Source organism: Pseudophryne corroboree, chromosome 5, assembly GCF_028390025.1.
Source record: "Pseudophryne corroboree isolate aPseCor3 chromosome 5, aPseCor3.hap2, whole genome shotgun sequence".
NCBI lineage: Eukaryota > Metazoa > Chordata > Amphibia > Anura > Myobatrachidae > Pseudophryne > Pseudophryne corroboree.
In genome coordinates this window covers 268,572,749-268,597,431 of record NC_086448.1, presented here as the reverse complement: position 1 = coordinate 268,597,431, position 24,683 = coordinate 268,572,749, and the positions used below count along the sequence as shown (strand labels likewise).

General features: G+C 43.6%; 1 protein-coding gene across 2 annotated transcripts in view; it reads left to right on the top strand.

Annotated features, from left to right (window-relative positions):
• Positions 1-24,683, top strand: part of ANO10 (anoctamin 10) — a 565,272-nt gene that overhangs the window by 138,641 nt on the left and 401,948 nt on the right. For both annotated transcript variants that reach the window (XM_063922319.1, XM_063922318.1), the window contains exon 9: positions 22,680-22,862. In XM_063922319.1, coding sequence (XP_063778389.1) covers positions 22,680-22,862 — 183 coding nt within the window. The remainder of the gene's footprint in view (positions 1-22,679; positions 22,863-24,683) is intronic.

Here is a 24,683-nt window from a genome sequence, read left to right as displayed (position 1 = left end):
AAATACACTCATTCCTTGTGTTTACCAAAACGGTCAGACACAGGGAGACCAGCACACCACCGAGTAGCAAAGTGAAAAAAAAAAACATTTAATTTGATTGCAGCATCATCAGGCCTTTGAAGAAACACGTTTTATACTCATCAGTGTTAAGTGGAGAAAGTCCATAGATAAACAAACAGCCATCCCAACGGCCCATTTCGGTTGTCACACCTTCAACATGGGGTCAGCTACAGCATAATGCTCAAACATAAGACCTTATAAAGCAGCAGAATCAATGTGAATGAAATACACCTGCTCAACCCTGTCCGCAAGTGATGGAAAGCACCTCCCAGTCAATGCGGCAAGCCGAAGTGGAACCCCAGTGTCAGGACACAGTTCCCAGCGGCATTGACACTGGTTCCGCTGTACCGGAAGTGACGTCGCGCAATCGCGGCTGTCTACGTCCGCCAGGTTTGGAATCAGCCTCAGGTCACGGGCAATGTCCCAGCACCTAGGCACAGAAACACAGGGCCCGTCACATGATCCAGGAGGAGCGAACCAATAAATAGAAATAACTCATAAGTTGTACAGGTCAAAACATATATAATAATAATAATATATATGTTGACACTTTCGCAATATCATAAGGATAAACTAATTCCACGTGGCTTCCGCATCAAGAACCAACCGACTATCGGTCGTAATAATAAAGAATTTTGCTGTCAGTGGTGCCTTATCTTAAATCAATGCACCTTTGACTTGATGATATTAGTCATACAGCAAGTGAACACAGAGATGGATAGTCTTAAATTGGATATTAGTTCTTGTGAGGTGGGCTGATCTGACATAATGAGAAAAGACAGTAGCACTGATTGGTTCACCAAACTGAATGAGAATGTATCAAAATTTAAAAGTGAATGAATTGCTTTAAAAAAAATTAAATATAGAAAAGTCAAAGATGACTACAAGGATTCACGAGTCTACACTTGGCTTTTGAATCAAAGCACCAGAAGAGTTTGGAGAGGTGGTCAATTCAATAGATACAGACGGAATCAGACTTTCACTGACATAGAGTCCTACACGTCACTTAGTGACTCTGACCAGTCATCCTTATCTAAAAGGTCTTTTTTTAAAGGAACATACATCCACACGCAACAAAAACAACACAGATCGGGACCTTGCAGACGAGGGGGGGCCAAACATAAGAAGGGGCCCAGACAGACTACCGAAAACACAGAGGAAGTAGTTGTCTTTAATCTTTCGGACTATGATCTTAGTGAGTCTGAACAGGCTGTGTTATCTAAGGGACTGTCTTTTGTACAGACTTTTCAACAATCAGACTTCCAATGGGAGACTGAGTTATACAGATTTCATAGACAACTTAGACTTAGGGCTAAAACACACTACCCGGCTTTTGCCGGCAGGGAAAAAGCCGGACGGCTTTTCCCGTGCCGGCATTGTAGTTAACAGTGTGTGGGGTAGGGTCCCTTCACACTGCACGGCCCCGGCCCGGCTGCCGGGTTGCAGCCGGGTCTCACCACTGGAAGGTCCGGCTGCCGGGCGGCCGCCGGGCCGTCTTTGCAGCCAGTAAACCGTGTGTGTGAAGGGGAGCTTTCACACACAACGGTTTTTTCTCAAGCCGTGTCTGATGCTGCGCATGCGCACAGCATCACACACGGCTCAAAGCCGTCCTGTGTGACAGACACTGCCGGTTTCTCCCGGATGGCAAAAAGCCGGACAAAGTTTGTCCGGCTTTTTGCCATCCGGGAATAACCGGAGTGTGTGTTACAGCCCTTAGGGATTTTTTTTCTAAACAAGGTAATACACCGAATACCACCAGACAATTACCCTTTTCAGCCAAAAGTACATTTGATCCACCAAGTAACAATTCTGCTATAGAAACTTTTATACGTCTAGTAAAGAGAGATACCATACCCAGGATTAGATGTAAGAAAAAACATTATCAAAATTTGCATACTGATGAAATCAAGGCAATCCAGTTTTTAAAAAATAACCAACAAATTGTAATACGCCCCGCTGATAAAGGCGGGGGTATAGTTATACTTAATAAGATCGATTACATCAGGGAGGTGGATAGACAATTGTCTAACGAATTATGTAACAAGAAATTGTCCTTCGATCCTACTGGTCTTTACAAAAGGGAAATTGATTCCATTATTGAGCTTGGTTTTACCAATGGCTGGATAGATGAACACACTAGAAACTTTATGATACAAGATTTTCCTAAAATCCCTCTTTTATACATTTTACCCAAGATACACAAGTCCATCTGTTCTCCGCCTGGTAGACCTATAATCTCGGCACGAGGTTCTTTGTGTCAAACTCTTTCACAGTTCTGTGATTACTTTTTACAACCTGTGGTACTAGAAAATCCTTACCATCTCAAAGATACTACTGATTTTTTGTTGAAATTAAAACAGTTTGGGGTCCCTTCAGTGAACTGCCTTTTGGTCTCTTTGGACATAACAAGTTTGTACACGAATATTACTTATACTGAAGGTATCAATGCTGTGCGTAGAGCAGTGACAGCTAGCTCTAATTACAAGGGTCCACCTGTTGATTATCTAATTTTGCTTATGGAACTTATTCTACATAAGAATTATTTTTTGTTTAATAACGCATTCTATCTCCAGCTTCAAGAAACCGCCATGGGTTCAAACATGGCGCCTTCCTATGCCAATATATTTATGTATGATTTTGAGACCATGAAAATTGTGTCGGATCCGCTTTTTTCTAAGTTTATTAGCTGTTATTTTCGTTATATAGATTATTTGTTTTTTGTTTGGTCAGGGACAGCAGTAGAATTGGAAACCTTTGTGGAGCAATTAAATCATAAAGTTGATAGCATAACTTTCACGTGCAGGAGTAGTACAACTAGCATTGAATTTTTGGATGTCCTGGTATCTATTGACAACAATACTTTCCATACGGAACTTTAAAAAAAAACCACGGATAAAAATACACTATTATTCGCAGATAGTTTTCATCCACGGCCCCTGAAAAAAGGACTTCCGTATTCACAACTTGTTAGAGTTGTGAGAACTACTTCTGATCCATCAAAACTATCTGCAGCCTTGCATAAAATGGGTGATAATTTTATCCAGCGGGGATATAGTAAAGATGAAGTTGCAGAAGCAATTACCAAATGCCTGTTACTGAAACAAGATGACCTGTTGGTTCCACAACGTGAGGATGTCACTTCTACTAGGTTGGTTTTTCCTACAACATACTGCATTACTTCTGGTCTCATTAGGAAGACCATTGTAAAACACTGGCACATTCTGCAAGCGGACCCGACCCTTGGACCAAGTTGCAAGAATTTACCTCTCTTCAGCTATAAGAGAAGCCGCAACTTAAAGGAACGCATAACCTTGTCACGAACCGGTCTCTCACCTTTGCGGGTTCTGGGGTTCGTCCGTTGCCAGTGCGGTTGCTTGCGGTGCTGTGCGCCCGTGTGGGGACGCGGCGTGGTCAGTGGCACAGGTAATGCAGAGTCTGGGAACTGTGAGTGCGGGGACCAAATGGCCTAAGGCACTGCGGTGTGTCTGCTGTATAGGAGGTGGCCATGTTGGAGACCAAATGGGTAATACAGAGCACTTGTGAAAACACCTGTGGGCAGGTGTAAGCCAATCCCGTGCTTGTGCTGCCTTTAAGTAGGCTGGGATTATGTTACTCTGGGCCAGTGCTTTGTTGTATCAACGCTGTGCTCTAGCTCTGAGCTCTCTCCGTGCATTCCTGTGTGATTCCCGTGGTCCAGATATCGCCTCCGTTCCCAGAGGCCCGTCTGCAGCCTTCACTGCTAAAGATCCACCGGCTTCCCGCTGTGCTGTCAGTTAATCACGCACCTACTGGTAACAATTGGATTCCCAGAGTCTTGCATGAGGAAACCCTGTCTGCCTGCTTTCAACTATACAGAGTTTGGAGGATTCCACTAACTTCAGCTGTTCGTTTGTTCTGCTCTGCATTTAACCCGTTCATCACTTATATCATCTGCTACAGTTTCACAGTGATCTCCGGAACTCGCAAGTAACCCAACTTAGTACTTTTACTTTCTATGTTGTCATTACAAGGATAATTCTTCACAGTCTCTCAGTTACCTCTCAAAACTTCATTGCAAATCCTCACAGCTATTTCTTCATGTCTGCATTACCCAGTTAAACACATTCTACAGTTCAGCATCAAAGCTTGTTTATATTTGGACAATTCAACATTTATTCTCCAGCCTGTTTTAAACGCAATTCCTTGAACATTTCTTTTATTTTTCTTTAAGATATATCCTGCATATTATTTCTATTATTCATGCAATACGTCAGTATATTATGGTGATTAATAACTTGCCATTTACCATTTTATTGAATTATTTTCAATAAATATATGAAACGGAACTTTCTTCGTCCTCCCTGCTTTCTTCATACCCCAGCATCTACACCTGTGGTTGGTCACGGGTTAACGGATTCACAAAAACACCCGGACCTGACAGTAAGCACTGGCCACATGGATCCGTCAAGTGACCAATTCGCAGGAGGCGGTGCTACGTCAGATATCCTTTCCCGTCTGGAAAACCAGGAGTCTATACAGACACAAATAGTGCAGTTTATGCAAACTATGGCAGACCGTTTAGAGACTCTTCATACGGCTATTAAAACGTCTCAAGTCCAGATTCCAACTCCGGTTGTCCCAGTTACCACTACAGCTTCTCCTGTGACGCTGCCTACGTCCCGCTTGCAGTTACCCTCTCGGAGTAAGTTTGACGGAACTCCAAAACTTTGCAGAGGATTCCTGAATCAATGCGAGATCCAGTTCGAACTGTTGTCTGCCAGTTTCCCATCAGCTCGTTCTAAGGTTGCATATATTATTGCCCTCCTCTCCGGTCAGGCTCTGGAGTGGGCATCACCATTATGGGAAAGAGGTGATCCTATCCTCTCTAATTACAAGGAGTTCGTATCATCCTTCCGGAGAATCTTTGACGAACCAGGCAGGACCACCTCAGCATCTTTGGAGATTCTCCGTCTACGTCAAAGTTTACGTCCTGTCAGTCAATATATTATTCAGTTTCGCACGTTGTCTTCAGAGTTAAACTGGAATGAGGAGGCCCTGATCGCCGCGTTTTGGAATGGACTTTCAGAGAGAATCAAGGATGATTTAACTAACCGGGATGTGCCAACTAAACTGGATGAATTGATTTCTCTCTGTAACAAACTTGACCTACGCTACAGGAAGCGAAGTTTAGAGAAATCCAGGGCAGAGCGATCCAGTCCACGTTATCATCCTAGGCCTCGACAAGATTCTTCATCACAGTCCCCGGTAACGACAGAAGAACCTATGCAGATTGGGCGCTCTCGCCTCACAGAAGAGGAACGACTTCGTCGTCGACAGGGTAACCTCTGCATGTACTGTGGGTCCTCCGAACATTTAGTTAAATTCTGCAAACTCCGACCGGGAAACTCTCGCTCCTAGCTTATTCAAGAGAGGTTAAGCTAGGAGTTACTTTAGAATCACGTTCTGGGAAAGAGCCGACCTTGTCTATTCAATTAGAAGTTCCAAGTTCTACAGTGAAAGTTTCAGCTCTCCTAGATTCCGGGGCAGCTGGGAACTTCATCTCCTCAGCCTTTGTCTTACGGTCTAAAGTTCAAACCATGCCTCTGGAAGCAGCAGTTGCTGTTACAGCAGTGGATGGAAGTCGAATTCCAGATGGTATAATTACTCATCGAACCGTATGTCTCAAGATGAAAGTTGGTGTGCTCCATTCCGAATACGTCTCCTTCTACGTGATTCCCAAAGCCTCTCAAGATGTGATACTTGGTTTACCTTGGCTGCAGAAACATAATCCTCAACTTAATTGGCAAACCATGGAAGTCCTTTCGTGGGGTAAATCTTGTACCAAGGACTGTTTAGCCTCAATTGTACCTCTCCGGTCAATTAGCCTTCCTGACCTACCTCCGGTGTATCAATCCTTTGCGGATGTTTTCAGTAAACAAGCAGCAGACTCTCTACCTCCTCATCGTGAATGGGACTGCCCAATCGTCCTGGTTCCGGGTAAAACCCCTCCTAGGGGACGAATTTATCCGCTATCCATCCCAGAGACGCAAGCTATGTCTGATTATATACAGGAAAATCTAACCAAAGGATTTATCAGACCATCTTCTTCACCTGCAGGAGCCGGATTCTTTTTCGTTAAGAAGAAGGACGGTGGGTTACGACCATGCATAGATTACCGTGGACTCAATGAGATCACTGTGAAAAATAAGTACCCATTACCCTTAATTCCAGAATTATTTGATCGGGTAAAGGGAGCTACTGTGTTTACAAAATTGGATCTCCGAGGGGCCTACAATTTAATCCGCATCCGGGCAGGAGACGAGTGGAAGACTGCTTTTAATACCCGGGATGGGCATTACGAATACCTTGTAATGCCTTTTGGTCTTTGTAATGCACCTGCAGTTTTTCAAAGCTATGTGAATGAACTTTTTCGTGATCTTCTCTACAAGTGTCTAGTAGTGTATCTGGTTGATATCCTAATATTCTCTAAAGATCTAAAGTCTCATCGTCACCAAGTTAAAGAGGTACTGACACGTTTGAGGAAAAATCAACTTTATTGTAAGTTAGAGAAGTGCACCTTTGAAGTATCTTCCATACCGTTCCTTGGTTACATCATTTCTGGATCAGAGCTATGTATGGATCCCGGTAAGGTACAAGCTATCCGAGATTGGTCCACTCCTACAACTCTCAAGGGGATTCAGCTATTTCTTGGCTTTGCTAATTTCTATAGGAGATTCATTAAGAATTATTCTTCGTTAGCTGCTCCCATCACAGCCCTAACTCGCAAGGGAGCAAATCCTACGAACTGGTCTTCTGAAGCAATCAAAGCCTTCTCTGATTTAAAGCAAGCCTTTGGGTCAGCCCCCATTCTTCGACAGCCTGATTTGAATCGTCCCTTTCTTCTAGAGGTGGATGCATCTACAGAAGCAGTAGGAGCTGTGTTGTCACAAGTCTTTGAAGATAAAAAGGTCCATCCCTGCGGATATTTCTCCCGTAAGTTCCTCTCGGCAGAACGTAATTATGCAATCGGTGAGCAAGAATTACTTGCCATCAAGTTGGCATTTGAGGAGTGGAGATACCTTCTAGAAGGAGCACAACATCGCATTACAGTTTATACTGATCATAAGAATCTTCTATATCTGCAGTCAGCTCAGTGCTTGAATCCACGACAAGCTCAATGGGCGCTTTTCTTCACACGATTTAATTTCAAGCTCACCTATCGTCCATGGTCTCAGAACAAAAAGGCAGATGCCCTTTCCCGGTCCTTTGCTTCTTCTGAATTAAATGATGCTATCACGAATCAAGCCATTGTGAATCCTACGTCCTTTTTAATGACTCGAACCTCTCCAGTTCCTCCGCCTGGCAAGACCTTTGTTGCCACAAATCTTCGAAAACTGCTGCTTACCTGGGCTCACTCCTCTTCCTTCATGGGTCATCCTGGGGTTCTAAAGACTCTCAAATTTATTCAACAGTCTTATTGGTGGCCACGTCTCAAAGCCGATGTCCAAGAGTTTATAGCAGCATGTCCTAAATGTGCCCAACATAAGAGTCCAAGAAGTTCTCCATCAGGTTTATTACATCCATTATCCATACCCAAACAACCTTGGACTCATATCTCAATGGATTTCGTGACCGATCTACCTCCATCAAAAGGGCGAAATACTATTTGGGTGATAGTGGATCGATTTTCGAAAATGGCACATTTCATTCCATTAACTGGGTTACCATCAACCCCTTTACTAGCCAGATTGTTCATCTCTGAAATCTTCAAGTTGCATGGCCTTCCTCGAGCGATCATCTCTGATCGGGGAACACAGTTTGTGGCCAAGTTTTGGAGGTCGCTTTGTTCATCTTTAAATGTCAAGTTGAATTTTTCTTCTGCATATCATCCTCAGACAGATGGAAAAACTGAGAGAGTCAACCAAGACCTTGAAACATTTCTCCGGCTATATATATCGTCCTCACAGGATGACTGGGTTGACTACCTTCCATTGGCAGAATTTGCTCATAATAATCTCTTCCATTCATCTTCAGAATCTACGCCCTTTTATATTAACTTCGGCTTTCATCCTCGTGTGCCAGAGTTCCATCCATTGCCAGCCCTAGAGGTTCCAGCAGCAGATCAAGAACTTCAACTTCTATCTAGAATCTGGAGTTGTGTGCGTAAGTAGTTGGTCAAAACTTCCGCTCGTTACAAATCTTTCACAGATAGAAAACGTAAAGCTGTACCGAATTACAAGGTGGGGGACCAAGTTTGGATTTCTACGCGCAATCTCAGGTTCAAAGTTCCTTCTAAGAAATTTGCTCCCAAGTTTATTGGTCCATTTCCCATTGTAAAGGTACTTAATCCTGTGTCATACAAAGTCAAGTTGCCACCATCTTTGAGAATTCCTAACGCCTTTCATACATCTTTACTGAAGCCTTTGATTCTCAATAAGTTCCGTACTACCCAGTCCAAACCTCCTAAAGTTCACTCTTTGCAGAATGAGGAATTTGAAGTGAAAGAGATTGTGGACTCACGTTCCCGATATGGACGTTTACAGTTTTTGGTCGACTGGAAGGGTTACGGTCCGGAGGAGAGATCCTGGGTTTTCTCTGAAGATGTTCATGCTCCAAGACTGGTACAGAAATACTTCTCCAAAAATCCTGACAAGGTTCAAAGGTGTTCGGAGACCACCCGTAGAAGAGGGGGTACTGTCACGAACCGGTCTCTCACCTTTGCGGGTTCTGGGGTTCGTCCGTTGCCAGTGCGGTTGCTTGCGGTGCTGTGCGCCCGTGTGGGGACGCGGCGTGGTCAGTGGCACAGGTAATGCAGAGTCTGGGAACTGTGAGTGCGGGGACCAAATGGCCTAAGGCACTGCGGTGTGTCTGCTGTATAGGAGGTGGCCATGTTGGAGACCAAATGGGTAATACAGAGCACTTGTGAAATCACCTGTGGGCAGGTGTAAGCCAATCCCGTGCTTGTGCTACCTTTAAGTAGGCTGGGATTATGTTACTCTGGGCCAGTGCTTTGTTGTATCAACGCTGTGCTCTAGCTCTGAGCTCTCTCCGTGCATTCCTGTGTGATTCCCGTGGTCCAGATATCGCCTCCGTTCCCAGAGGCCCGTCTGCAGCCTTCACTGCTAAAGATCCACCGGCTTCCCGCTGTGCTGTCAGTTAATCACGCACCTACTGGTAACAATTGGATTCCCAGAGTCTTGCATGAGGAAACCCTGTCTGCCTGCTTTCAGCTATACAGAGTTTGGAGGATTCCACTAACTTCAGCTGTTCGTTTGTTCTGCTCTGCATTTAACCCGTTCATCACTTATATCATCTGCTACAGTTTCACAGTGATCTCCGGAACTCGCAAGTAACCCAACTTAGTACTTTTACTTTCTATGTTGTCATTACAAGGATAATTCTTCACAGTCTCTCAGTTACCTCTCAAAACTTCATTGCAAATCCTCACAGCTATTTCTTCATGTCTGCATTACCCAGTTAAACACATTCTACAGTTCAGCATCAAAGCTTGTTTATATTTGGACAATTCAACATTTATTCTCCAGCCTGTTTTAAACGCAATTCCTTGAACATTTTTTATTTTTCTTTAAGATATATCCTGCATATTATTTCTATTATTCATGCAATACGTCAGTATATTATGGTGATTAATAACTTGCCATTTACCATTTTACTGAATTGTTATTTTCAATAAATATATGAAACGGAACTTTCTTCGTCCTCCCTGCTTTCTTCATACCCCAGCATCTACACCTGTGGTTGGTCACGGGTTAACGGATTCACAAAAACACCCGGACCTGACAAACCTTTTCTGATATCAGTCCTGGTGTAAACACTAATTCGCATTGGCTTTCCCTGCAAAAAGGAGCCTACAAGTGTACAGGTTGTGCTAACTGCAGATTTCTTTTATTAGGAAAAACATTCAAACATCCTGTTACTAACAGAAACTACACTCTAAGACATCGATTGACTTGTGAATCACGATATGTGGTCTATATCATCCAATGTCCATGCAACAAACTTTATGTGGGTAAAACTATCCGTATGATGAAAGAACGTATATCCATGCACAGGAGTTCAATAAAGAAGGCCTTTAATGTTTTAGATTCCAGTACACCACCAGTAGCTAGACATTTTGCAACGTGTGGACATACAATGTCGGACTTTAGATGTATGCCAATTGACCACGTTCCTCCACTACGCAGGGGAGGTGATAGACATTGTATACTTCTACAACGTGAATGTGAATGGATATACAAACTTAATTGTACTACTCCAGATGGTCTAAATGAAGAACTGATTATGACCCCATTTATTTGAATTTTTCGCTGTTTCTGCCGACATTAGTATTAGTTTTTGATAATATATCACTTTTTCGGTAACTTTTTCACTTTTAGAAATATCCATGTATGTGTTACTACTTCTATCTATTAGTACCTATATAATATATGATTGTTGGCATTCTGCTTTGCGTCGACATCTGCAAACACAATCCTATATTGTTTTATATTTTTTATTAATTCCTTTCAATGGTGAAGATTACTTTATTTTTTTATAGTGTTTGCTAATAACTATTTTTTGTCTATGTGGATACAGACGCTAAGGCTGCACAACATATATTATATATTATATTTTACTTTATTATTATTATATATGTTTTGACCTGTACAACTTATGAGTTATTTCTATTTATTGGTTTGCTCCTCCTGGATCATGTGACGGGCCCTGTGTTTCTGAGCCTAGGTGCTGGGACATTGCCCTGTGACCTGAGGCTGATTCCTAGCCTGGCGGACGTAGACAGCCGCGATTGCGCAACGTCACTTCCGGTACAGCGGAACCAGTGTCAGTGCCGCTGGGAACTGTGTCCTGACACTGGGGTTCCACTTCGGCTTGCCGCATTGACTGGGAGGTGCTTTCCATCACTTGCGGACAGGGTTGAGCAGGTGTATTTCATTCACATTGATTCTGCTGCTTTATAAGGTCTTATGTTTGAGCATTGTGCTGTAGCTGACCCCATGATGAAGGTGTGACAACCGAAACGGGCCGTTGGGATGGCTGTTTGTTTATCTATGGACTTTCTCCACTTAACACTGATGAGTATAAAACGTGTTTCTTCAAAGGCCTGATAATGCTGCAATCAAATTAAATGTTTTTTTTTCCTCACTTTGCTACTCGGTGGTGTGCTGGTCTCCCTGTGTCTGACCGTTTTGGTAAACACAAGGAATGAGTGTATATATATATATATATATATAATATATACATGAATCCCAGCACTCACTTGAATCATAACAATTTACTTGCTGAGGTGCCTTCCAGGTGACTGCATGTCACTAAATATACTCCAGAATACGGCAGCACTCATCAGGCTTGCAGACATGAATTAAAGTTGTGTCAGTTTTGGTCAATAAACTGACACGACTTTAATTCATGTCCGCAAGCCTGATGAGTGCTGCTGTATTCTGGAGTGTGTGTGTGTGTGTGTGTGTGTGTGTGTGTGTGTGTATATATATATATATATATATAGAGCCGGCCCTAACCAGCATGATGCCCTAGGCAAGATTTTGACTGGTGTCCCCTGGCACCACCGCTAGTTCCGCCTCTGATCCTGCACCCCTTTCCCAGCACCATCACCCCTCACCCACAGCAGTCCTTATTTTGATGTTACTATCCCCTATTTTTTAAATAGAAACAGTGCGCACATTTGGCGCACAGCCCAAAAAGGGGTGTGTTTTTGCTGGGAAGAAGCATGGCCACACAATAGTACCCCCAATTCAAATTAATCCACACAGTAGTGCAACTTTATTCACATTTTATCATGCAATAGTGTCCCTTATTCACATTACATTGCACAGTAGTACCACTTTACCTCATATACGTTAATTCTCACAGTAGTGCCCCTTATTCACATTACATCACACTGAGTTGACCCTTATTCACATTACACCATACCATATTGCTCTTTATTCACATTAGACCACACAGAAGTGCCCTTTCTATACATAACACCACACAGTAGAGCACATTATACACATAATGCCACACATTAGTAATGCATTTATACACATACCACACAGTAATGCCCCTTACACATATGACACACATTATTGATGTCCTTATAAACATAATGCACCTTGCATATTATGCCAACCTTTATTAATGCCCTTTTACACATAATGTCCCTTACACATATGCCACACATTATTAATGGCCTTATACACATAATGACACACGTAGTGCCCCTTACACATACTGTATGTTGCACATTATTAATGCCCTTATGCACATAATGACACACGTAGTGCCCTTTACACATATGCCGCACATTATTAATGCCCTTATACACATAATGACACACATAAGGCCCCTTACACATACTGTATGCTGCACATTATTAATGCCCTTATACACGTGATGACACACATAGTGCCCCACGCACATTTGCACATTATTAATGCATTTAAACACATCAGACACTTAATGCGCCTTACACATATGCCAAACACTACTGCACAACCAACCCACCCGCACACAGCACTCACACGGCCTCTAACACTGTGACCTCTGCCTATGCTTGGATAAAGATGTGTCCTCATACATCTTGCCTCAATTTGCCATGCAGCAGGAGATGCCTGGTGTGAGTCAGCTGGCAGCTCTGCTTATGTCGGGCGCCTTTTTTTTAATGAAAATGCATTTTATTTGTATTACTGTGTAGCTAGGATGCACAAGCAGCTTCTGCAAATTAAAATTATATGCAGCATGTCTATATTCTGTGTGCGACTGTGGCTGTATCTGCATACAAAATTCTACACACAGAATATAGGCATGCTGCATATCATTTTATTCAGCAGAAGCTGCTGGTGCCCCTAGGCATACCAAATGCCCTAGGCAATTGCATAGTTTGGGCCGTCTCTGTATATATATAATTCCATGAGGTCCGGCACTCACTGTTACTTATATTGCTGACCCTGTTGCCTTCCGCAAATGCAGTCACACTGCCAGATATAGAGGAGAATTCGGCGGCACTCAGGAGAAGAAAGGCACAAACGCAGCCACTTAAGCAAACCAACGTTTCAATGCAGGAGCATTTGCGTCACTGTCCTGTCAAAAATGCTCCTCCATTGAAACGGTTTGCTTAAGTGGCTGCGTTTGTGTCTTTCTTCTCCTGAGTGCCGCTGAATTCTTTATATATATATATATATATATATATATATATATATATGTATATATATATATATATATATATATATATACATATATATACATATATATATATAAAATATACCTCCCAACTGTCCCGATTTTTGTGGGGCAGCCCCGTTTTTACGGGACTGTTCCGCTGTCCCGTGTGGGGGCGGAGGGTAGTTGGAGGCTCCTCAAACGCTGTTCTGCTGTAGAGCTGTGTGCTCGGCCCACAGCGCATAGGCACTGGCCCTATTTAAGGTATGGATGGAGGGAAGGTGGTGGTGGGGGAGGGGGGGGGGTGTGTGAACCAATGATCTTTCTGGCACAGGGCACCAAAATGTCTAGTTACGGCTCTGCCTGAAAGTGCCTCGTGGCACCTAGTTTGGGATCTACTGACTTAGAGAATTGTTTATTAATAGTACATTTTATTTAATGTATATAAAGTGGTAGCTCTCCTGTATTTGGCATTTTACTTGTGTGGCAATAGCCACTGATTGCTGAGGTTTCCATGCTACGGCGTATAGCTCAGTGAGAACAGTTCAGCTGCTTAGCTCTGTGCAATGCTGGGCCTCTCCAATGAGATCACCTTGCTGTGTGTACTGTATATCGCTTACAAAACCAAAATGCGTCACTTAAAATAACTATCTACAGTGTGTGCTTTTACACATTCAGCTGCTTCACTGGCCGGCTTAACATTTCCGCTGATCTTCCCTATAAGAACTATTCATCACCAGTAATAGGAACGTAATTAGAACCATGCATTTCTCTTACGTCCTAGAGGATGCTGGGGACTCCGTAAGGACCATGGGGTATAGACGGGCTCCGCAGGAGATAGGGCACCTAAAAAGAACTTTGACTATGGGTGTGCACTGGCTCCTCCCTCTATGCCCCTCCTCCAGACCTCAGTTAGATCTTGTGCCCAGAGGAGAATGGGTGCACTGCAGAGAGCTCTCCAGAGTTTTCTGTTGAAGAAGAATTTTGTTAGGTTTTTTATTTTCAGGGAGTCCTGTTGGCAACAGGCTCCCTGCATCGTGGGACCGAGGAGAGAGAAGCAGAGCTGGCTTGTCAAGTTGGGCACTGCTTCTAAGGCTACTGGACACCATTAGCTCCAGAGCGAGTCGGAACACAGGTCTCACCTGGGGTTCGTCCCGGAGCCGCGCCGCCGTCCTCCTCACAGATGCCGAAGATAGAAGCCGGATAGAGAAGGCAGAAGACATCTTAGGCGGCAGAAGACATCAGATCTTCATGAGGTAAGGCGCGCAGCGGTAAGCTGCGCGCCATTGCTCCCAGTCACACACACACAGAGCAGCTCTGAAGGGTGCAGGGCGCAGGGGGGGGCGCCCTGGGCAGCAATAAACCTCACATTTGGGCAAATACAGTTTGATTAGGCTGCGGAGGCAGTAAATCTATGATCCCCCGCCATTTTTATTGAAAAATCACTGGGACCGAAGCCCGCCGTCGGGTGGGCGGGGCTTGATCCTCAGCACTAACCAGCGCCATTTTCTCCACAGAAGCTGCATGAGGAAAACGCTGGCTCCCTGGTCTCTCCCCTGCTGATCTTCACAGGCTGGAAAAAAGAGGAGGGGGGCACATTAGCGACGCAGTGAGTGGGAACTGGCATATTATATATAGAAAAGCGCTATCTGGACATATTTTTTCCAGTGTTTTTAAGCGCTGGTGTGTGCTGGCATACTCTCTCTCTGTCTCTCCTTAGGGCCTGGTTGGGGTTTTGTCCCCTTATAGGTTAATCCCTGTGTGTGTGGGGTGTCGGTACGTGTGTGTCGACATGTCGGAGGCGGAAGGCTTCTCCAAGGAGGAGGTGGAGCAAATGAGTGGTGTGTCCCCGTCTGTTGTGCCGACTCCAGATTGGATGGACATGTGGCATATGTTGAATGCAAGTGTGGCATCTTTACATAAAAGGCTTGATAAGGCTGAATTAGGGGGGACATCAGGGGGTCAATCCTCGGATTGGACCGACTCACAGGGCCCGTCTGGGTCTCAAAAGCGTCCCTTAACACAAGACACTACTACCGACACGGATTCCAGTGTCGACTATGATGAAGTAAAATTGCACCCTAGGGTGACTAAAACCTTTCAGTGTATGATTGTGGCAATAAGGGATGTGTTGCATATTGTGGATGAACCCTCGGTCCCCGACACAAGGGTACACATGTTTAAGGAAAAGAAACAGATTATTAACTTTCCCACATCTAAGGAATTGAATGATTTCTTTGGAAAAGCTTGGGAGACTCCGGATAAGAGACCGCAGATCCCCAAAAGAATTTATATGGCATACCCCTTCCCTAAGCAGGACAGGGAGATTTGTGAATCGCCCCCCACTGTGGACAAGGCCCTGACGCGCTTGTCCAAGAAAGTGGCGCTACCGTCTCCTGACACAGCAGCCCTTAAGGACCCTGCAGATCGCAGGCAAGAAACTACATTTAAGTGTATTTATTCTCATACGGGTGCTGTGCTAAGACCGACAATTGCGTCGGCATGGGTGTGTATCGCAATTGCAGCTTGGACAGATGAGCTGACAGATCAATTTGATAATATGGATAAGGATACTATATTCCTAACTCTAGCCCATATTAAAGACGCAGTCTTATTTATGAGGGATGCTCAAAGGGACATTGGATTGCTAGCTTCTAGGGCCAATGCAATGTCTGTCTCAGCGAGAAGATCCTTATGGACTCGCCAATGGACGGGTGATGCGGATTCCAAAAAACATATGGAAGCACTACCCTATAAGGGTGATGTATTGTTTGGGGATGGGCTGACGGACCTGGTTTCCACAGCTACAGCAGGTAAATCAAATTTTTTACCATATATTCCCCAACAGCAAAAGAAAGTAATACCCTATCAGATGCAGTCCTTTCGGTCGCACAAGTCCAAAAGAGATCGGGGATCCTCTTTCCTCGCCAGAGGTAAGGGCAGAGGCAAGAGAGCACCTGCTTCTGCAGGTGCCCAGGAACAAAAGTCCTCCCTGGCTGCTCCAAAACCCACAGCATGACGCTGGGGCTCCCCTGAGGGAGTCCGCACCGGTTGGGGCATGTCTTCAACTTTTCAGTCAGGCCTGGGTCAGTTCGGACCTGAATCCCTGGGTGTTGGAAATAGTTTCCCAGGGTTACAAATTGGAATTCGAGGAGGTGCCCCCGCGCCGATTTTTCAAATCGGCCCTACCAGCTTCCACATCGGAAAGGGATATAGTGTTAGCTGCAATTCAAACGCTGTGTATACAGCAAGTGATAATCAAGGTTCCCCTGCACCAGCAGGGAAGAGGTTACTACTCAACCCTATTTGTGGTCCCGAAACCGGACGGTTCGGTCAATCCTATTTTGAATCTGAAATCCCTAAACCTGTACATAAAAAGATTCAAATTCAAAATGGAATCTCTCAGAGCGATAATAGCCAACATGGAGGAGGGGGAGTTTATGGTGTCTCTGGACATAAAGGATGCGTACCTTCATGTCCCCATATATGCCCCCCATCAGGAATACCTGAGATTCGCTGTACAGGATTGTCATTACCAATTTCAGACGTTGCCGTTTGGACTCTCCACGGCCCCGAGGATTTTCACCAAGATAATGGCGGAAATGATGGTGGTCCTGCGCAAGCATGGAGTCACAATTATCCCATACTTGGACGATCTCCTGATAAAAGCGAGATCAAGGGAGAAATTGCTGAGCAGTGTGGCGCTCTCTCTGAGAGTGCTCCAGCAACACGGTTGGATTCTAAATCTACCGAAGTCACAGTTGATTCCGACAACTCGACTACCGTTCCTAGGTATGATACTGGATAACGAACAAATGAAGGTCTTCTTCCCAATAGAGAAAGCCATGGTGGCGGCCTACGAGGCCATTCCCTTCGGAAGGTTCCATGCAAGGACTTTTCAATGGGACCTTCTGGACAAGTGGTCCGGGTCACATCTGCACTTACAACGGAAAATAACTCTGTCCCCAAGGACCAGAGTGTCCCTCCTGTGGTGGTTGCAAAGTGCTCACCTCCTGGAGGGTCGCAGGTTCGGAATTCAGGATTGGATCCTGGTTACCACGGACGCGAGCCTCCGAGGATGGGGAGCGGTCACACAGGGAAAAAATTTTCAGGGTCTTTGGTCAGACCAGGAGTCCGGTCTACACATCAATGTGTTGGAACTCAGGGCCATTTACAACGGCCTTCGACAAGCGGAGAGTTTTCTTCGAAACCTACCGGTTCTGATTCAATCAGACAATGTCACAGCAGTGGCTCATGTGAACCGCCAAGGCGGGACAAGAAGCAGAGTCGCGATGGCGGAAGCCACAAGGATCCTTCGCTGGCGGAAAATCATGTAAGCGCTCTGTCGGCTGTCTTCATTCCGGGAGTGGACAACTGGGAAGCAGACTTCCTCAGCAGACACGATCTCCATCCAGTTGAGTGGGAACTTCATCAAGAAGTCTTTGCAGACGTAACACGTCTTTGGGGAACTCCTCAAATAGACATGATGGCGTCACGCCTCAACAAAAAACTTCGGCGGTATTGCGCCAGGTCTCGGGACCCTCAGGCAGTAGCAGTAGATGCACTGGTAACACCGTGGGTGTTCAAATCGGTCTACGTGTTTCCTCCTCTTCCTCTCATCACAAAAGTGTTGAGAATCATAAGACGAAGAAGAGTACAGACGATACTCGTTGTCCCAGACTGGCCTCGAAGGGCCTGGTACTCGGATCTACAAGAGATGCTCACAGGAGATCCCTGGCCTCTTCTGAGGGAAGACCTGTTGCAGCAGGGGCCCTGTGTATTTCAAGACTTACCACGGTTACGTTTGACGGCATGGCGGTTGAACGCCGAATCCTAGCGAAAAAGGGGATTCCGGAAGAGGTCATCCCTACTTTAATAAAGGCTAGGAAGGAGGTGACGATAAAACATTATCACCGTATCTGGCGAAAGTATGTGTCTTGGTGTGAGACCAAGAATGCACCTACGGAAGATTTTCATCTGGGTCGTCTTCTCCACTTCCTACAGACAGGAGTGGATATGGGCCTGAAATTAGGCTCTGTTAAGGTACAGATTTTGGCCCTCTCGATTTTCTTTCAGAAGGAATTGGCTTCTCTTCCAGAAGTCCAGACGTTTGTAAAGGGAGTGCTGCACATCCAGCCCCCTTTTGTGCCTCCAGTGGCACCATGGGACCTGAACGTGGTGTTGCAGTTCCTAAAATCACACTGGTTTGAACCGCTTAACAAGGTTGAGTTGAAATTTCTTACCTGGAAGGTGGTCATGTTGTTGGCCTTAGCATCAGCAAGGCGAGTGTCAGAATTGGCGGCTTTGTCACACAAGAGCCCCTACTTGATTTTTCATGTGGATCGAGCTGAATTGAGGACACGTCCGCAATTTTTGCCTAAAGTGGTTTCTTCGTTCCATATGAATCAACCTATTGTGGTCCCTGTGGCTACAAGTGACCTGGAGGATTCCAGATCCCTGGACGTAGTCAGGGCCTTAACAATTTATGTAGCCAGGACGGCTAGAATTAGGAAAACAGAGACTCTGTTTGTCCAGTATGCGGCCAATAAGATTGGCGCTCCTGCTTCGAAGCAGACTATTGCTCGCTGGATCTGTAATACGATTCAGCAGGCTCACTCTACGGCTGGATTGCCGTTGCCAAATTCGGTTAAGGCCCATTCCACTAGGAAGGTGGGCTCTTCTTGGGCGGCTGCCCGAGGTGTCTCGGCATTACAACTTTGCCGAGCGGCGACTTGGTCGGGGTCAAACACTTTTGCTAAATTCTACAAGTTTGATACCCTGGCTGATGAGGACCTAGCGTTTGCTCAGTCGGTGCTGCAGAGTCATACGCACTCTCCCGCCCGATTGGATGCTTTGGTATAAACCCCATGGTCCTTACGGAGTCCCCAGCATCCTCTAGGACGTAAGAGAAAACAAGATTTTAAACCTACCGGTAAATCTATTTCTCCTAGTCCGTAGAGGATGCTGGGCGCCCGTCCCAGTGCGGAAACTCTGCAAGACTTGTATATAGTTGTTGCTTACATAAGGGTTATGTTACAGTTGACATCGGTCTTGGACCGTTACTGTCGTTTGTTCATACTGTTAACTGGTTATGTATGTTCCAGGTTACATGGTATGATTGGTGTGGGCTGGTATGAATCTTGCCCTTGGATTGCTAAATCCTGCCTTGTATTGTCCATCTCCTCTGGGCACAGTTCTCTAACTGAGGTCTGGAGGAGGGACATAGAGGGAGGAGCCAGTGCACACCCATAGTCAAAGTTCTTTTTAGGTGCCCTATCTCCTGCGTAGCCCGTCTATACCCCATGGTCCTTATGGAGTCCCCAGCATCCTCTACGGACTAGGAGAAATAGATTTATTGGTAGGTTTAAAATCTTATTTTTTATTCTATGTAGGGACTTCAATATTCATTGTTTTAAAGTGACTCTAATCCTATTTTTTTTTATCAATTATCGGAAATAAATATTGAAGAATTAATATTTGGAAATATTTTTCTTATAGTACTGTACCTAGGTTATAAAACTGTGCTAGTTAATCACCTTTCAGATCACACCGCGGAGTACAGTTGCCATTAATTGCTTTATCTTAAGTATAATACTTAAGGTGCGTACACACTAGGCGATGTGCTCCTTGAGCGAGATCACCTAGTGTGTCGCCGCCCGGGCCACCCGACGGTGGGCATAAACACTGTGCGATATCGCACAGTGACATCATTCCGCGGCCAGGCTGTACATGCAGCTTTGGATGATGAGTCCAAATTGAGCTACATCCACGGCCGACACCAAGGGTCGTTAATGACCCGCGGGGCCGCACATCGGCCTTCATTAGCTGCATACACACTGGGCGATATAATAAACAATATTGCTCAGGTAGGGGTAAAATAAGTGATATCGCTCACTATATCGCTAAGTGTGTATGCACCTTTACTCTCCTCCAAACCCTCTCCCAATGATCTTAATGGTGGGATGGTTATTTCACAATATGTTCACAATATGCTCTGTATGTTGGCCTAATGCAAGAGGTATACGGTTTGTAATGTCATTAGAAGGGCAGTATGCTATCATTGTGGGAGTGCCAGGCTTGGGAAGGGGCCAGGGAGCAATAAGTATGCTCAGAGCCTACATACTGTAGATAGATAGCCCAATACTAATTTAGCATATACATTATTCTGTGTGAGGAACATTCTGTAACCTAAAATTATTCTTTTTAGGTTACAGTCTCTTAAACTCACTTAAAAATGTTATCATCGAAGTGTTTTGACAATATCACATAACAAAATGTAGATGGCATACTAAGCTGCCCATTGCAGTTGATGTTTCTAGAATCAGATTGTTTCTAAATGTAATATTATCAATGGGTATTGTTGTATTGATTCTTTCTCATAACAAAAAAAATCTCTCATCTGACATCTGTCAGCATAATGATACTGGTCTCATTTACTGTAATGGGCATCAGCTAAAATAACGGCATGGGAATAAAGAGTATAGGAGGTTGTTAATTTGATTTACTCTTATTGATAGGATCATTAATTATTCCATTGACGTGTAAGGGCATTTTGCATTGAATTAAATCTGTTCTTTGTTCTTGGCTATAAACACTAGGGGGAGCTCCCCACATAATGTTCATACTTTATACACACCCATATCTGTCTTCCTGAGATGGTTTCTAGCAATTGCAGTAAACTTAATTCTGCATCCATTGCCATGGATACAGTACTATTCTTCCAGTAATTCATAATAACTGCTAAGCACTTTCATTATATACATACATAACATCCATGATTAATGGGAATGTTTATATACACAAAATATTCTGGATGGATTTCATTCATACAATGACGGCTTAAATATCTCTGTAGGTAGTGTGTTTTCATTAAAGTTTTCCCTGAGATTTTTTTTTCTTTCTAGTTTCTAACAGGCAGCTGAAAATGATGTCATTGGCTCGGATGTCCTAATTCTTTTAAGTGACTCCTTACCCATTTGCTTTTTTTTGCCACTTCTTTCTAACGGGATGTAGTTATGTGAACGAGGGGCAGGAGACCACTGGTCACAATACCTCTTCCTACACCCCCTTCCTCCCGCATCCCCCCCCCCCCCCCCCCCACAATCCTGATGGTCAGCATGCCGACCAACAGGGACTAGCATACCACACCCATTTCTAATATGGCAAATTAAAGTCTATCCAGCTTGGGCAAAACTATTGTTTTGTTTTGTTTTACTTTATTCTTTTATTATATTGCAAGAAAATTGGATTTCAGGATTCTGTACTTAGATCATCAGAGAGTAACCACATCTTTTTTAAGATGGGACTAATTTCCTTGAAATAAGGGTAACCTCAGCTCTGTAAGTGCCATGATTGGAAAGAAAGGGGACTAACCGGACCCCCCCCCATCGCACATTATATAATTTTTGCCTGTAGAGCAGTGGCGTACCATTGCGGTCAGTGACCTCATCCCACACTGGTGCAAATATGTTACTCTTTTGTGGCTTCCTCCCTGGTTCTCCACCTGTACTGATTAATGCTGGGGGGGAAGAATTTATTTTGCCAGCTCTGCAGTACAGACAATGGGGTCAATTTACTAAAGGTTCTAAAACGGAAAATTGGTGATGTTGCCCATAGCATAGATTCTGTCTTATCATTTATGTATTGCATCCTAGAAAATGAAAGACCGAATCTGATTGGTTGCTATGGGCAACACCACCACTTTTCATTTTTAGAACCTTTAGTAAATTTGCCCCAATGCGTGAAATGGTTTATACGACACCAGACTTGTCATTGCTTTTAGTGAGGCAGTCTTCCCTCATGAGAGGCGCGTAACAAAAAGCAAGCACATAGATTGGTGCACATAAACCCCTGTGTTTGAAAATAGAACATGAAAAGTGTGTATTCGTTATGATGTTCTTAATCCATTTTCCTAGCATATATGGAAACAAGCCTTTACCGTTACACCTCTTCATCTACGAATGGAAATGCAATTGCGCTGTACATAACTCATTGCCCTTAGGTGCAGAATCTCTGCTGTTGAGCATACACAGTGCAAAATCACAAGACAGATCTGAAGCAGTACGAGTGACCGTACGTACAGTATACCCTCCAATAATCAGACACACAAAATACGGACAAAATAGCCTGCATCATCTGTCCGATCCATCAAAACCATGCCCCATGCAGGATCACTGTTATTTGATAGCAAATCTACCCATTTTGAGGTCCTTGAATTGGAACTTTCCCACCAAAGCCGAGACAGTTAAGAAATATGCAATGGAACATGGGGATAATCATGTCTGACTCTGTTTCTAGGGCATTATTGGTGCCCAGCGGAGACTACTTCCCCTTTTCCCCTTTTCAGTGTTTCTTCCTTTTTGGATAAAAATTTGCTATATGTTTTTGTATATTTTCACTCTGTCTTTTGTTTATAGATATATTGGTACATTTTTTACTTTCTTGTTTTTTTTTTTTCTGTGCAGAGTTTGGCAACACTTCTTATCACCTCTCAGATCCTTAACCAGATTGTGGAGGCTGGCCTTCCTTACTGGATGCAGAAGAGACACAATAAACAAATAACAAAGAAAGTCAAAACATTAAAGGTGGACACAGAATTCACATTATTGGAGCAAATTCACCTGGAAAAGGAAATGAATGTGTATCTAGTAAGTACTGCTGGTGTACAATCAGTATACATGCAGTGTAGCAGGGTTTGTAGGAGTCTAAATGATAACACTTTAGGTTAGCTGTGTTTTTTCTTTGCTTTGCTCAAAATAGTCCATTATAACAAAATATTTCTTCTTTGTGTACTGTATGTTCTGTACGTACTGTGCAATGCAAGACAAAAAGTAATTAAACTAAGATGCCTAGGGAGTAATAAAATATATTAGACTATTAAACCATTTTGATAGTCGGATTGTATACAGTTTCATGATTTAGAATAATTTATCAGAATTTTGTTTTTGGGCCAATTTTTTTTTTTTTTGATATAAGAAGTAGGAAGGTTTAGTTTAGTAATGGGATGAATGTGAACGGTTTTTAAACCTTCATATGACTTTCATTTCTTTGTACTACCTTTCGTCTGCTGTTCTGTTGTATATAATATATAAAAGTAAAAAAGCTGCGCATTCAATACACTTCCCTTAAAAATGCTTTTAGTCCTTTAGTTGATATCCTAGGTCCCGTTTCTGTGCGATGTACGCTGCCGCTTCCTCCTTTAGGGAATAGAGCCACTAGTCCCAAAGTACATGTAAATAAAAGAAGAATGGAGGGCGCAGGTATAATTCAACAAGTTCACAATGTCATTTATTTCGAACATATGCTCACATACATCAAGGTTTAAAACGGTACACTCAGTCCTCCGGTCTATCCAGCATCGGACCCGCTCTCTCCCGTCGATGAATCTCCTTCTACCGTAGGGATCACGGATATCGTCTGCTCTACCACCGGGACCAGGATAAAGTTCAGACCATCTGTCCTTCGCTCCACAGGCCACGCCCAACGCGTTTCGTCAATGGACTTCGTCAGGGGGTGTGGCTAAGGTCTGTCATCTCCTTACTTTATACTAAATCAAACACCTGCACTTCATTAACAAATCAACCCGTGCAGTCTACATGAATTCACAGGCTTCACACCTACACATCTTACTCTAAACATAAAACACACTGATTCAGTGTCATTAAAGAGACTCATATGCAATATGAATTCTCCAAACAGAGTAATATATCGGCACAAAACAAATCATACATTTCGATCATTATAAAACCATCATATTTATATTAAAAAGTCGTCATATTTTTAATAAAAAGAACTAACACATCCTAACTACTAAATTGACAGCCAGTGCTTGTATTTTAGCGCAGCATGCGCTGACGTAATATGGCCTGAAAAATAGAAAGAATTTGCATAAAAGAATGATACATATGTATACATATTCACGGACAACTAATAAAAATCGATCATTTGAAAGACAAGCCCAGCAAATGCAGATCATATACAGATACTCCAATTAGAAGATAATCATTTCATTTAACCTCTTGTACCCTGGATTCTATCACAAACACCCCTTATTTCCGTAAGACCCTTACGCATTTAGGAGCTGAGGGTCTTACGGAAATAAGGGGTGTTTGTGATAGAATCCAGGGTACAAGAGGTTAAATGAAATGATTATCTTCTAATTGGAGTATCTGTATATGATCTGCATTTGCTGGGCTTGTCTTTCAAATGATCGATTTTTATTAGTTGTCCGTGAATATGTATACATATGTATCATTCTTTTATGCAAATTCTTTCTATTTTTCAGGCCATATTACGTCAGCGCATGCTGCGCTAAAATACAAGCACTGGCTGTCAATTTAGTAGTTAGGATGTGTTAGTTCTTTTTATTAAAAATATGACGACTTTTTAATATAAATATGATGGTTTTATAATGATCGAAATGTATGATTTGTTTTGTGCCGATATATTACTCTGTTTGGAGAATTCAT